The 13,365-nt window shown below is 51.5% G+C and overlaps 2 protein-coding genes across 3 annotated transcripts; one reads left to right on the forward strand and one right to left on the reverse strand.

Moving 5' to 3' along the window:
* Positions 1 to 18: 18 nt before the first annotated feature.
* On the forward strand, positions 19 to 8,862 carry BORCS8 (BLOC-1 related complex subunit 8). Of its 2 annotated transcripts, none has more exons than XM_085315335.1 (5): positions 19 to 107; positions 2,393 to 2,505; positions 7,130 to 7,194; positions 7,613 to 7,720; positions 8,775 to 8,862. In XM_085315335.1, the coding sequence occupies exons 1-5, from the start codon at positions 71 to 73 to the stop codon at positions 8,815 to 8,817; spliced, it is 366 nt and encodes a 121-aa protein (XP_085171461.1). In that variant the 5' UTR covers positions 19 to 70; the 3' UTR covers positions 8,818 to 8,862. The 2 variants fall into 2 exon arrangements, with proteins under 2 accessions (XP_085171461.1, XP_085171462.1); XM_085315336.1 differs by lacking the exon at positions 19 to 107 and adding an exon at positions 1,183 to 1,746.
* Positions 8,863 to 8,931: 69 nt separating this feature from the next.
* On the reverse strand, positions 8,932 to 11,923 carry TMEM221 (transmembrane protein 221). Its single transcript, XM_085315326.1, has 3 exons — positions 11,882 to 11,923; positions 11,624 to 11,747; positions 8,932 to 10,937 (listed from the first exon to the last, which is right to left on the reverse strand). Exons 1-3 carry the CDS (start codon positions 11,921 to 11,923, stop codon positions 10,420 to 10,422), a joined length of 684 nt encoding a protein of 227 aa, XP_085171452.1. The 3' UTR covers positions 8,932 to 10,419.
* Between the last annotated feature and the right edge of the window lie 1,442 nt (positions 11,924 to 13,365).

A 13,365-nucleotide genomic window follows, 5' to 3' on the forward strand; every position in this document is an offset into this window, starting at 1 on the left:
CGCGCGGCGGTTTCCGGCCGGGGCGGTTTGGCGCGGGCGGAAGCGGAAGCGGAAGCAGCGGCCGGGCGGAATGGAGGAGCCCGAGATGCAGCTGAAGGTGAAGAAAGGTGCGAGCGGGACCGGCCGGGCGGGGCCCTGCGGGCCGCGGGGCCGGTCGCGATAGGGGCGGGCGGGCTGGCTGCGACACGGCTGGTCCCGACGGGCCCCCGCGGGCCTCGCCGCCTCTCCGGGGCCGGGCGCCCGCGCTTGGTTCCTTTTGCTGCCTCTGGGCCGCCGGCGGGCCCCGCTTTTCTTTTTTTTTTTCTTTTTTTCTTTTTGCTGTGCTGCTGCATTAAGCCGCTTGCAGCGCGGCGCTGGAGAAGCGAGAGCCCAGAGTTTGGGTTAAGCTGGCGTGTCTGGAAGCCGGGAAGAACCCAGGGGCGCTGAGCGTGCGGCGAAGGCCGCGGCTGTCCCAGCGGAGCAGCGGCTTGCTCCTGTCCCCGGCACGGGCTGAGCAACCAGCTGGGGCGGCTGGGCCTGGGGAGCTGCCTGGAAACTTTAAAGGCAGGGAACGGGTAATAATTTTGTTAGCAACAGAGAAGTGTTCCAAGGACGTGGACTCGGAAGTTGGAAGATCTTMTGGAAGTCGCTCACCCTTTTTGTACCAAGTCCCAGAGTCTTTTGATCATTAAAGTGTGGAAGAAGCAAAGAATCTACAGTAGGAGGTGGTAAATCGCTACCCCCCCTGCTCGGTTTGTGCTGATCCCGCCTGATCAGGGGCTGCCTGATGTCCTCAGGCATCAGGACTCTCAGGAAAGTGGATTAACGCTAAGTGTTACCGTTGCGGGTGCGTTCCTTTCTCACCTGGTCTCGCGTGCTAGCTAGCAAACATTCAGGAGAGCATTCCCGTCTGCCAGGTTACCAGGTATTAGGCTTCCTCCTCTCCTGATTTCTCCCTTCTTTACCTGCCTGGCTGTTAGGGATCCACACCTACTGCAAGAACCCGTATCTAGAAGAGGGATGGAAATCAGCTGTATCAGCCTTCTTAGGAATGTGAGTTTGGCAGGTGGATATAATTATTCTCATAAAGTTTTGCGTTTAGTCACCTTTGCATTCAAAAGGTGTGGCATGTCTGCCAACATAACGAAACTGCAAATCTGAGCAGTTGTCACTGAAACAAAAGCTCTGGAAAGAGAAGAGAATTGTTTTCCTTAAAATAGAAGATTATGCAGAAGCACTTCAGTGTGATGAAGATGCCCCCCCCATTTTTGTTGCGATTAAAGGAAACCCACACCCACTATTGAAAAAAAAAAAAAAAAAGGAAGTGCTCTCTGCATCTATCTTAATTATTAGGTATTACGAGCCCCGAGTGTATGCCTTGCAAGCACACACAGAAAGAGAGATCAAAGCTGCAGCGTAGAGCTCAGCCTGTGAAGACTGTGCCGAAACCCGGAGCTCCGGTGTTCGCTTACGGAGGGCGTCAGGCAGACTGGCCCAACGCAGTGCACGGCRTAAACAGGGAGGCCGGAGCCGGGGCACGTCAAGAGGCTGCAGAGAGGGAAAGCAGCGTCTTCAGAGCCAGGTGGCTGGTTCGTAGCGGATCCTGACTAGCGCCCCGGCTTCTCGAGCCCTGCTGCGTGGCCGCTGCGTCTCCTCGGTGATGCCTGGAGGAGGTATCMTGAGGGGAGCAGCAGAACGAGCCCCCCTGGGGCACAGCTGAGACTCGGAGAGCAAGAGGCCCTGGGCTGGGCTGGGCCTGAGAGGCAGGTAACTAGACAGGGAGCCTCCAAACCGGCACTGCGGGAGGGTCGGAGCTGTCGGCACCCCACTGCCCTCAGCCAGACAGGGCAGCCGTGCAGGGTGGGAATGGGAGCTGACCTCCTCTGTCAGAATGTGGTTGGGCTCTTCCCGTCTCCTGGCCACCCCAAGATTGGTCAGGAAGGGCCCAACGATGGGCCAGGTCCCAGTGGCCCTTGGTACCAGCACAGCTGGAGCTTCGATGGGACTGTTGGGATCAGTGACAGCCTCGTGCAGTTTGTTTCTGACTSTTGGTTGAGCTTGCTGCTGGTTGCACGTTCCGTTATGGAGAGGGTGGAATGCAAACCGCCTGTTTAACAGGGTTTTGCTTTCATGTTAACAGACTAGTTATCCAAAATATTTGAGATTTTGTTCTGATCTCTCTTTTTCTCTGGCACGTTGAAGCTTTTGAAACTTTGGGCCTTCTGCCATAAAAGCCCTGCGGGGTATCGAACTGGTTGTGGCACGGGAGGCGTGTGGCGAGCGCTCTCCGAACCTTTCCAACCCGGACACCTACGGCAGGTTTCAGGGACTGCGTGGGAGATGGCACCAGGGCTTCGAGGGAGCTGTCGCCGTCCTCTGTTCCTCCCTAACTCGATCGCTTTCCGTGTTGCAGTTACGGACAAATTCACAGAGAGCATGTACGTCCTGGCCAACGAGCCGTCCGTGGCGCTGTACCGGCTGCAGGAGCATGTGAGGAGATCCCTTCCAGAGCTCGCGCAGCACAAGGTGAGTCCTGCTTCGGCTGGGCTCCAGGGTCGGGCACAGGCTGCTTTCCTGGCCTGGCCAGTTGTGTCCCCCTCTGGGCAGGGGGAGGGATGAAATCACCATTCAGGGTTGCAGGTGCTGTTAGCAGGAAAGTGAGGTGTGCTATGGGACCCGCATTCCGCTGAGCTGAAGGAATAGGATGACTTGCAAGCTCACCTGTAGACCTGAGAAAAGACTTGGAGAGTCTGACTGCTCCCCATGCTCTCACCACTGGACTTGAGCACAGAGACAAAGAGAAATAAGCAGCCTGTCTTATGTGGGAGAAGAAGGGGGGGAAGGAGGGAGATGTTAAATCTTATTACCGCTAGCTACACTGCAAGGTTTTTATTTCCTACATAAAATAAGGAGGAGGGTGAGACGGGGAGTGTGAAGAAACAAGTAAAAAGAGCCCACAAGAGGCAAAGCAGGATAATGAATCGCATCTCACAGCTGTGTTCCTGCTTTCCTCCAGAGCACGGAGCACAGGCACTTTAATGCCAGCCTTGTTGTCCTTCTCCCTTTCCTGCCAGTCATGATTCATTAGGAGTGATGTCTCATGAATAGATTACTGCTTCATGTCTATGCTAATGCACTGTCGGGCCCCATTTTTCACCTTTACTTTACAGCCCTAGTTTCCAAATTAACCTGGATTGTGACACTTTATTATTCAATTATTTATTAACATTTTATATGTGTGTCTGTGTGCAGTGGTAGGTGTATAGAGATGTATGTGTATGTATAGCACGTGCTGATATGATTGCATCACTGGGATACGGGAGGTTTGTAATATTATTCCTGAGCTGTCACWTGCTTTGATTTAATCAGAATAGTCCCAATTTCAGGGAACGTGTCCAGAACAAAAGGAAATTGAGCAAATTGTATGACAAGTCATGCAGAGGGAAGAGATCAGTTTCCATCATGGAACAGTTTGTAACGGGGATGGGGGCGAGGGGCAGCGCAGAAGCACTAATGGAAACGACAGCTCGGTGAATGCACTGGACACGGAGCGTGTTGCTAGGCAGTGGGGTGTGTGCTGGGCAAGAGCTCTCAAAATCTTCGATTCTCTCCCTTTTCCTGCTCAGCAGGCTTGTCTTCTCGGTTACTTGCAGTGCTTTGTGACCCCTCTGAGTCAGCTAAGTTCATTTCCTGGCTGCTGCCATCCCAGCGAATCCTTCTTTTTTAGCCAAAATTGCTGCTGTTTTTCGCTTTCTTCCTGTGAGAAAGGAGGTCATGTCTCCCTGTGGATTCCAGCAGCAAGTGCAAGGGCCCTGTACGTCCCTGTGTGACTGCAGCAATCACAAGCATCAGATGCCTTTGGTCTTTGATGCCTTCCTGTTCAAACCATCCCCCGCTGGGGCAGTGAGTGCCTTCAGGCACGAAAAAGAGGTCTCCTTGCGGTGACAGCAGGTATCAAGGCGAAGGTGAACTATATCTGTGGTGCTCTCTGCCCCCCAGCCACAGCTACCAGGGCACTGCCCCAGTGTCACTCCACTGACTGTTTGCTCTTCTAGTGTTAGGAAGCATTTCCTAATGCTTGCTCTGAGTTTCTGTGCTTGCTGCTGTTAAGTCCATTTCTTTTTGCTCAAACCATAGGCACCTTCACCTGCTTAAATTGTTTTCTGGTTCCTGCCTCTGTGTTAATGGTGCACTGATGTGGCAAGAGGTGGGAGAAAATGGAAAGAAGACTATTTGTTGCAGCTGAAACAATCGATCCAGAACTGCTGCTAGTGACTTTTCTCCCAGCTTCATAGGTTCAGTTCTTCCAAGGCTGCAGGATCCTTTTTGGGAGCATGCTCTCCTCCCTGTCAGACCCTGGTCGTAACTGTGAGGGTTAAACATAACTCAGCTAGATGAGTGTCCTGACTGCATGGCCAGGCTGCTCGTAACGGGGGCTTGTGGTTGGGGGTTATCTCTGTTGTCCTTGATCTCACTCTCATTCTATCGGTTTCACGCGTTGCTTTTTGCAGTCACCAGGCTGGGCCTGCTGAGCCCTTGCACCGAAGCAGCCAGGCCCCCAGGAGAGAGGGATGCACTTGGGGCCCTGACAAGGCCATCGTCGCTCCGGAGTGTTCAATTAGATATGGATGGATATTTTGGGTTGCTCTGCCAGAGCCCATCGGCTTTGTGGCAAGACACTGGAACAGGAGGGTGTCAGCAGGGCTGTGCACCGTGAAAGTGCTGTCAGGTTTTATCTAGATCAGAACAAAGGCATTAAACAGAGGTGTTTTTAATTCTTCAGAATGGAGAAAAAGAAACAGGAACGTTCTGTGTGGATTTATTCTCATGTAATTTAGTCTCAGATGAAGGTGGTGTATAAAAGGAAACAAGATTTATTGGTGGTTTCCAGCTTTCCTTGGCCCAAACAGCAAGTCCATCTCTGGCTGACAGAGTTCTACTAAGACACAGTCTTTGAAATTCCCGAAGGACTTAAACCTAGGAAAAAATGAGAGGGAGGGGGAGAAAAAGTTTATGCTAAGAGAAGGTCATCTCTATGCCCTTACAACAAGCAACTTTATTTGGTTTGATTAAAAATAATCTTAATAACTTCTTCACGATCTCAAACTCTCCAGGCAGATTTACCACCTCACTGATAAGATACAGCAGGATGCAAGGCCCTGGCTGCCTCCATGTGTCTTAGCAGTGCTGCTAAGCCCTGCTCCCACTCTGCACAAAGCAGCCTTTCTGCATTGCCCCTGATCTTTTGAGAACTTATATCTCCCCGTTAATTTACTGCCGAGCAGCAGTAATACATCATTAGTGCTCTTGTGTATTAATAGCTGGCTTTAGTTATTAAATGGCATCCAAGGACATGTCCTGGGAATTTGAAGAAAGGACATCACGAAAAGATGAAGAAGTCAAGGAGCTCTAGGGAAAGACTCTTATTCCTAATTAAGAGCATGAAAATCCCAGGAATTGGTGGAAATGCTGGGAATGGGCATCACTGGCTCTGATACAGGATAATGATTAAAATCTACTGGTGTCTAGAAACTCTAGGGCCAAAGGAAAACCACTGTTGTACCAGACTGGCTTTACCATCTCCAATACTTTTTCACAGGAACTTTGCAGGCATTTGTCTCCAGCTTTCCAGCTCTGCCTCTGTACCCTCATCCTGTGCTGGGTTTTGCAAGGTGACAACYGTTGCTTCGAATTGTCCAGAGACTGCCTTGCTGCTGGAGAAAATGRGGTGGATAATTCATTAGCTGGGATCTCCTTCCCTTTGTGGGTCAAATCCCCCTTTCAGCAGAGCAGTAGGAGAGTGACACACGTGACTGAGCCGGTGTGTTGACAGGCTCCTAAAGATCACTAGAGATCTGCTGGTACCTCTTTGAGAGAACAGAGTGAGAAGCTGCAGGAAGATCCCAGCTTCTTTTGSAGATACCTCCACTAGCAAAGTGTGATCTTAGCAACCGATACGATACTGTAAAACGTGATTGGACTTTGGGATGAGTGTGGACCCTGGAGCGCAGTGTGCRGGGATGTGAGTCCTGGACCCTCTGCTGCAAAGAACTGCCCAGAGTTGCATGCAAAGACTTGTTTCTTTTGTAGTTTRAAGCTATGTGGTCAAGTGTCCTGATACAGGACAGGCTTTGAACAGCAGAAGGGATTTTGGTTGCAGTCCAAGCTCCTACCTGACCTCTTTCAGTCACAAGAAGAGGCCCTTGGATTTCCTCTGGCCTTTAACTAGAGTCAGCAGAGCAGAATTAACTCCCATGGGAACATATTTTAAAGAGAGCCTGAGCTACYTAAGGACTCTTTCAAAACTTACCTATTGAGCTACACCTCTGAGTTCAGCTGCTTTTTCATTGTGATTTGTGCATTTGTTTGGTTTTCCCTTTCCATGGAGCTGCTRTGTACAATTATCTCCCATGCACGAATTGGCTGCATGTAGTTCTGCTTGAGTCCGTGTGATGTTAACAGGGCTCCTCCTAATCCCTTGAAAGGAAAGGCACTCTGGATGTTCTCATTATCAAATGTTGACTATTACTTGGGGTCAGACAGCCAGAGTTTCAGAGCAGACTGGAGGACAGGGAAGCCTGTGGTTATAAAAATGTTTATGAGAGAGGGAATTTTCAGTGCTGCGAAAGAAGCTGTTCTACCTTGTTTTGCATGCAAGGCTGAGGACCGGGCTCACCGAGAGCTGTGTTTGTTCTGATCAGCTGCCTTGCCAGACCAGGACACATCAGGCAAGCTGAATGCTTTGAAATATCCAGCCAGTCCGTTACACTCAGTTTAGCTGTTGGTTGCTAGGAGCCTGTCATGCCTTTGCTCTTGGCTGGCTCATGGGCACATCTACAACCAAGGGGAATTTTGCTAGCATCCAAAGCACTGGCCCGAAGCAGCAGTGCTTCCAGAAATACACACAATGAATGCTTCTTTTAAATACTAGTGCGTGGCACTCGGAGCCCAGAGCATGTCACAAGCTGTCAAGTAGGAGACAGTGTCCAAACGCAATTTCCAGTAAAAAGCAGCGACAGCCCTTGTTTGGGCAGAGCTGGCAGGGCAGAGCTGGCAGGGCATATCTCAAGGCACTGCGGAAGACAGTGTCTGTCGAGTGTGCACCTAACGATGCCTCGTTCTCATTCCCTGTTCTGTGGTCTGCTTTCAGTCTGACATGCAGAGCTGGGAGGAGCAGAGCCAAGGAGCGATCTACACCGTGGAGTACGCCTGCAGGTACCGGAGACCCTTCCAAGGAGGAGCGTAGTGCTCACGGGCGCGGGCATTACAAGTGTGGAAGCACAGCAGAGGCCGTCCACGCTTCCCTGCTGCTTGCCTGGTGTTGGCYGGGGAGAGAGCATGGTCGGAGTGGAAGTGTGTCAGTGTGAGGCTGTTCTCTCTGAACTGTTACCATGAAACTTGGCTGCTTCACTTTGATTAGCATGCCAGCTCTTCCACACTTCCGTGTGTGGTGCAGACCTGCCAATCTCCTGCAGTAAATCTACCCACTAGCTAGTGTCTGAAGATGCAAAACACCATATAAAGCTGAGGCTTCTTAACAGTAGCCTCATGTCAGGATACGTGTACACTAAAATTGATGCCTGTGATAGTATTAACCAGTCCTCCTCCCTCCATCCCCCTCTCTCTGTTTCAGTGCCATAAAGAACATGACCGACAGCAGCGTGTATTTCAAGAGCATTGACAGTCTGCTCAAACACGCCATAGCCATGAAGGATCAGCTGAACTCTGCTCAGGGCCGCAGGTAGCAAGGGATGTGCGACACTGACTTTCCATTACTGCTCTACCTGTTTATCCAAATGATCGCTCTGGCTGACAGAGGCTTTGGTGATGTAACACAGCCCAGTACAAATAAGCCAAGCAGCTATCTCAATAATGTGCAAGCAGCTATCTCAATAATGTGCAAGCAGCTATCTCAATAATGTGATTCTATGCTTATTTAAATAACGTACTGCTTGCCTTCCAGTGATTCTCTGGTTTTGTTTACCTTGGGAAGCAAATAATCTTGTTTACAAAAGGATATCTGCAAAATAATTTATTTCCTCATTTAAAAAGGGGTGTTTGTTTTTGTAACGCATTAGATGTTTGTTATGTCAAAGGCGTTTGGAGTGTGGTGATGTCATTGAGATGGAGCAGGACAGAGGCTGCATTCGGTACTGTTCTTCCTGTGACTCTCCCCACAGAGCACCACATACACGACAGATCTGGAGAGATAAGTGGCACTGACAGATGTAGCAGAACGATGATGCATTTTCATATGTTTGCAATTGAGCTACAGCTACTAAAACATTTTTTAGCAGATGGTCTGAGTCTAGTRTGTTTGTCTCTCCTGATAGCTTTCTTGGTATTGGAGTCTGACTGTGTGGGAGTGAGAAATTTCCAACTGTCTATGCTCCTCGCTAACAATTTTGAATATCCATCCCTGAAAAACCACCACAGCAAACCAGGTGCCTCTGTCTCTGCAGAATGACTCCGTTTTAGACATTTTTGGTGCAGGTTCCATATTTTCCTAATTCCTCGTGTGGCAGGGTCACACTCAGATCAGCCCAGCAGAGAATTCCTAGCAGTGTTAGCATGCAATGTGGCTGTGAAGACTGCTAGCTTGATACCCACAGAGGCTGGCATATGTTGCTTTGCAGTCTGCACACCTACGGTTGTCCATGAGCTGTGCTTGTCTAAGCTGCTCTCGTGCTGCAAGCAGTGAGGYTTTATTTGAGGGAGCCCCTGGTTCTTCGCGTTCCCACGGCTGCTGATGTCCTTCCTGCCTGCTGGACATGACTGTGTCTTTCTTTTTACAGCACTGTTGCCCAACAAGGCAAGAATCCTCCAGCCAGTTCCTGATTTCGGACAACACTGGCCATCCTCTGCCTTGTCCTCAGCCCAGCTCTGTGTACTCTAACCGCCTGGAGGAGGGAGAAACCTGCTCAACCTGTGAAACTGCACAGATGCCTCTGCCTGCCTCTCCGTTTCAAATACCACGGTGCAGTACCTGAGCAGGCAAATCCTGCTGATGGGGTCAGGCCTGCCTTCGGGGATGTTTTAGGGAGCAGTTGTGTTTTTCTCTAGAGCACTTTGCAAAAGGGAGRTGAGATTGTTCTGCGTTTGTCCTGTCCTGTCTTTTGTTTTTTGTTTTTTTTCTGATGGCAGACTGCTATGAGGCATTTTTATGTCTACCTCTTGGTTACAGAAACCAAATCTCAGAAAAACTAGGTCTTGCTTTCAGTATGTTGTTGAGGACCATGTAAAAAGATGTGAAGTAGGCACACTTCAGCCTTGTTCAGGAGGCATTCTGCAAGAAGAGCTTTTCATGAGTTTGCCAGAAAGTTGCTGAGTTTGGTTTTAGTGAGAACAATAAAAAGAAAAAACAAGAAAGTACTGTCTAAAGCTTTCCCCTCTTGCTCACTTAGGCTGGGGGGGAGGGTCTTGGAGCCTTCTGCCTCTGTGTGTTTCARAGGGCTGGGAGCAAAACAGAGATAGGCAGATTTAGAACTTCTCAAAAGAAAAAGACTGTCCTGCTCTTCAAAAATAATAATAAAAAAGGCATTCTTCATCCTGTGTCAAACAATGCAAAGCAGAGATGTACACATAGCTTTGGAGATCACTTTAAAATGGATGTAATTTCAATGTTAATCTTTCCTTGGAACCAACAACTTTGCTCAGGATTTTGGTAAGAATGCAGTTTTCTTGGGCTGTGGAGGAAAGTGGAGAAGAGACCTTGAAATTGAAGAAAGATGCTTAGCCTGGACTCTTCAAAGCCCAGTAAATAACACAAAACAGTGCTTGACCCAGTTCCCCCACCTAAAAGTACTCTGTTTTGTAGTCATGGGTTGTGCTCAGGATTGCAGATGTATTATCAGAATAATAATTTAGGAYGTTAGAGGGGATCTTGGGTCAGCAGCCTCTCTCTGCTCTCTGAAATGCWTTACTGATTGCCAAATCACCAGAAGCTGTTGCTGGTGACTCACAATCCCAGTCTGGCAAAGTGTCACATCAGAGCAGGGCTGCAGCAACAGAGCGAGTTAACTCAGTTTGTATTTCACAAAAATAAGCACTGCCTTTAGTACTTGCGCTTTCTGGCAGGAGGCACTGGGGGCTCAGGACAGATGGCCGAGTGCTTTTGGRTTTTAGCAGAGGTTGCATCTCGGTAAAAGAAGTGAAGAACATCAGGCTGTAGCTGCACAGATTTGTCTTCCATGGCTCTGCTGCTCTTCCGCTCTGAGCTCACTTGGCAGTTTAATGTAGCCAGACAGGGGGGAGAGCCAAAGTCGTCTTCCCCGTGGGAGGGCAGAGGATTGAAAAGCAGTCACTTCCCCCGTCTGATGAGGCTTCTCAACATGTGGGTTCTGATATGACCTATGTTAACCTCTAAATAGAAATGCAGATCTTGGCCCTGCTGCCTACAGCTGCCTGCGATAAGCTGGGGCAAAACGGTCCCATTTCTGCTCACACTAGAGTTGAGTCCTTCCCAGAGGCTCCGGATTTCCGTGATAGTATATTCCTCATCTCCTGGGTGATGCTGTTCCAGGGCTTGCACTGTGCCTGCAGGAGGCCTGACTCAGCCGAGAGCGTCCTGYGCGTTCGGGGCGGGTTGTAGCTCTCCTTCTCGGAGTGAGGCCCGGGGCTCCCCGAGGAAGTGGGGTTGCTGCTGGCTGCAGAGTCCAGCTGGGATTTGCGCTCTAGGAAAGGAGGGAAGGAAAATTCCCGGTGGATCTCAGGCCGGGGCCGGGGTGCAACCGTGTTCTTGTTGTTCGGATCATTGGCAGAGGCTTCACCACATTGGGCAGAGTCGTTCTCATAGAGGGTGTGAGAGACCTCAGAGCGGCTGCAACGTGAGACTTGGGAGGCCCGTACTAGGGTGTGTGTCACCGTGATCAACAGGACAACGATGCCAGAGGAGAGAATACAGGCGCCGGCAATGCCAGCCTCAAGTTCGAACAGCAGCAGCATGTAGATGGCAAGAGCTGGAAGGAAGAGAGAGTGTGACAGAACTTGGGAAACCAGGACTGAAGTGATGCATCTGTCCTGCAAAATTCAGACCACAGAAACTGCCTAGCAAGGGCTGCTTGTGGGGAACAGAAGGAGTTGACGTGCTCTGCTCGGTAACCACCTCGCAGATTTGCTTTGTTCCCCTTGACCTTCATGCTTGCAAATGCTGCCTGCTACCAGGGCCCTCAGCCCCACATCGATGCTCAGCCTCTGTGTTGTCAAGCCGAGCAGCGCAGCCTTTCTCCAGCCCAGCTGCCTCCCTTAGGCACTTCACCCTCCAGCAGGATGTGCCCCTTGGGCCACCAGCATTGGTATTATTTATCCGCAGGTGAGTGGGAGCTGCGGTGAGACCAGAACTGAGCCAAGCTCCTGTGGGGCTGCTGCTAAGCCTCCACCTTTTGCTCAAGCCCACGGGACGGGGTCTGTCTGCTTCAGGGCCGAYAGACTCGCAGCTTGCACCCCGCAGCCGAGTGAGGGGTATTTGTACTGCTGCGGTGAGCTGGTGAAAACCATCTGCAAAACAAACTTGGTCATAAGTAGAAACTGGGCAGCTCCCAAAAACTCGGCARTGAGCGTGGGATGTGTGTCCTGGGGTGACAACATGCAGTCCCTGCCTGGCCAAGCTCTGGCTGGGCTGTGCTGGCAGGAAATGGGCACTTGCCTGTTAGGTATACTGAGACCCCGCAGCAGAACAAGCCGATGGCAGTGTGGCGAACTGTCCGGCTGTCCAGGAGGAACCAGTCTGCTCTGCAAAACAGGTGAGAAAAATATTTTCCTRGTTGGCTCTGGTGGGTGGGACAGCTCGGGGTAGTCTCCTGGCCCTGGTCTCAGCATGCGGAGGTGTGTGATGCCCTGGGCCCTGCTGAGGAACCAAAGCATTTCTGTTCTGCATGGCGAATGGGTTCACAAATCCACTGACTTCTGCTGAACTGGGGGTTCTGCCAGCTGCTGGTTTGTACATCTCTCGGTCAGTCRGCTTTCTGTCCCACTCTGGAATAGAAAACTTTAAAATCACTTGAATTTTGAAACTTCTCCTGCCTGGTTCTAGCTCTGTTTTGGAAAACAAATGCTGGGGAGAGGGAGGGATGCTCAGGGCTTTTTGCAGGTGATTATTGCAGGGTCTGAGGAGTAAGAACAGAGCAAAACTTGATGTGCATCAGGCTCTCCCCTTAAAAGAAAAAGGTGGAAAGTAAAGAGCTGGGGCACTGGATTAAGCAAGGCCAAGTTGTCTTTTCAATGYTGGGATTGGATTTCTTTGCTCAGCTTGGATTCCAGGCTTTTGTTTGAATTGTGCRTGAAACACATCAAAAGACCAGTCCCTTTCCTGCAGGGCCGTGGTCTCGCTTGCAGCACCACGACGCCTGACCCCGCCGCAGCCRGCCCGCGATGCCACGCTCTTTCTGCGGGCACAGCCTCTGCCCGGAGGCTGAGACGCACCCCGTGGCTCTGCTCGTCCAGCTGCTGGAGCACATTCCCGTCTTCAGAGCCAAACTGACCTGGCAAACGGCTGTGTTCGCCTCACTGGGCTTTGGAGGCCGTTGCCACCACGAGCTGCCTTTGCTAATTGGGAGGCCAGGACGTGGTCGTTAGGGGATGACGGGTGAAGGTCAGAGGAGCGATGCCAGGCCACTCTGGGTTGCAAACGAGCACCCTGAGAGATGCTAGTGGGACTGTGGTGTTGGGAAGCTGCAAACTGTCCCTGGAAATGACCGCGTGAGGGGTGCTGGGGCTGAACAGGGCTTTGCTTGTCCTGCTGGGCACCTCCAAAGGCCCTGGAGGGTAACATGGAAGTGGAGGGGAGGAGTTTGGAAACAACTGCTGGGCAGCGGCGTGGATAGTCCACTGGGCAGAACCGGCCCTCGCATCGCTCCTCGGCAGCGGCCAGCTCTCCCCGTCCCCTGGGAGGAATTAAGCAGCCTTGGGACACCCGTCCCCATCTCCCCTCGGGCTTCATCCCCTCCTCTCGGGCTCGCTGCAGCCGCCTGCGCGGGCAGTCTGCTGCCAGGAGCCGTTAATAGACCCTGGCTCYGCTCCCGTTCCTCGCTGGCTGGCGGCGAAGAGCAGCCACTTTGTTTCATTAATTACCTGACCTGGGGAGGGGGGGGGATTAGCGGGGAGGGGGAGGACTTTGTTCGGAGCTGGCTCGCACCGCTGAGCGCAGCGCTGAGGAGCGGGGCTGTAATGCAGTGTGACATGCCCAACGTGGGAAAGGTCCCGGGGACGTGAACAGGTCCCTAATGAAACCAGTGTCCAGCGGGGCCGGGCCAGCTCAGCCACGGGGGACGGCAGCGAGCGGAGAGGGGCTGGGCGGCCCCCTGAGCCCCTGCTAATGTGCAGCCACGGCTATAGCACGTGTATCCTGGCAGCTCCTCCTGCCTGCAAGCAAAATTTCCTGTCTTCCAA

Source organism: Rhea americana, unplaced genomic scaffold (assembly GCF_003343005.1).
Source record: "Rhea americana isolate MKP2758 unplaced genomic scaffold, rheAme1 scaffold_428, whole genome shotgun sequence".
NCBI lineage: Eukaryota > Metazoa > Chordata > Aves > Rheiformes > Rheidae > Rhea > Rhea americana.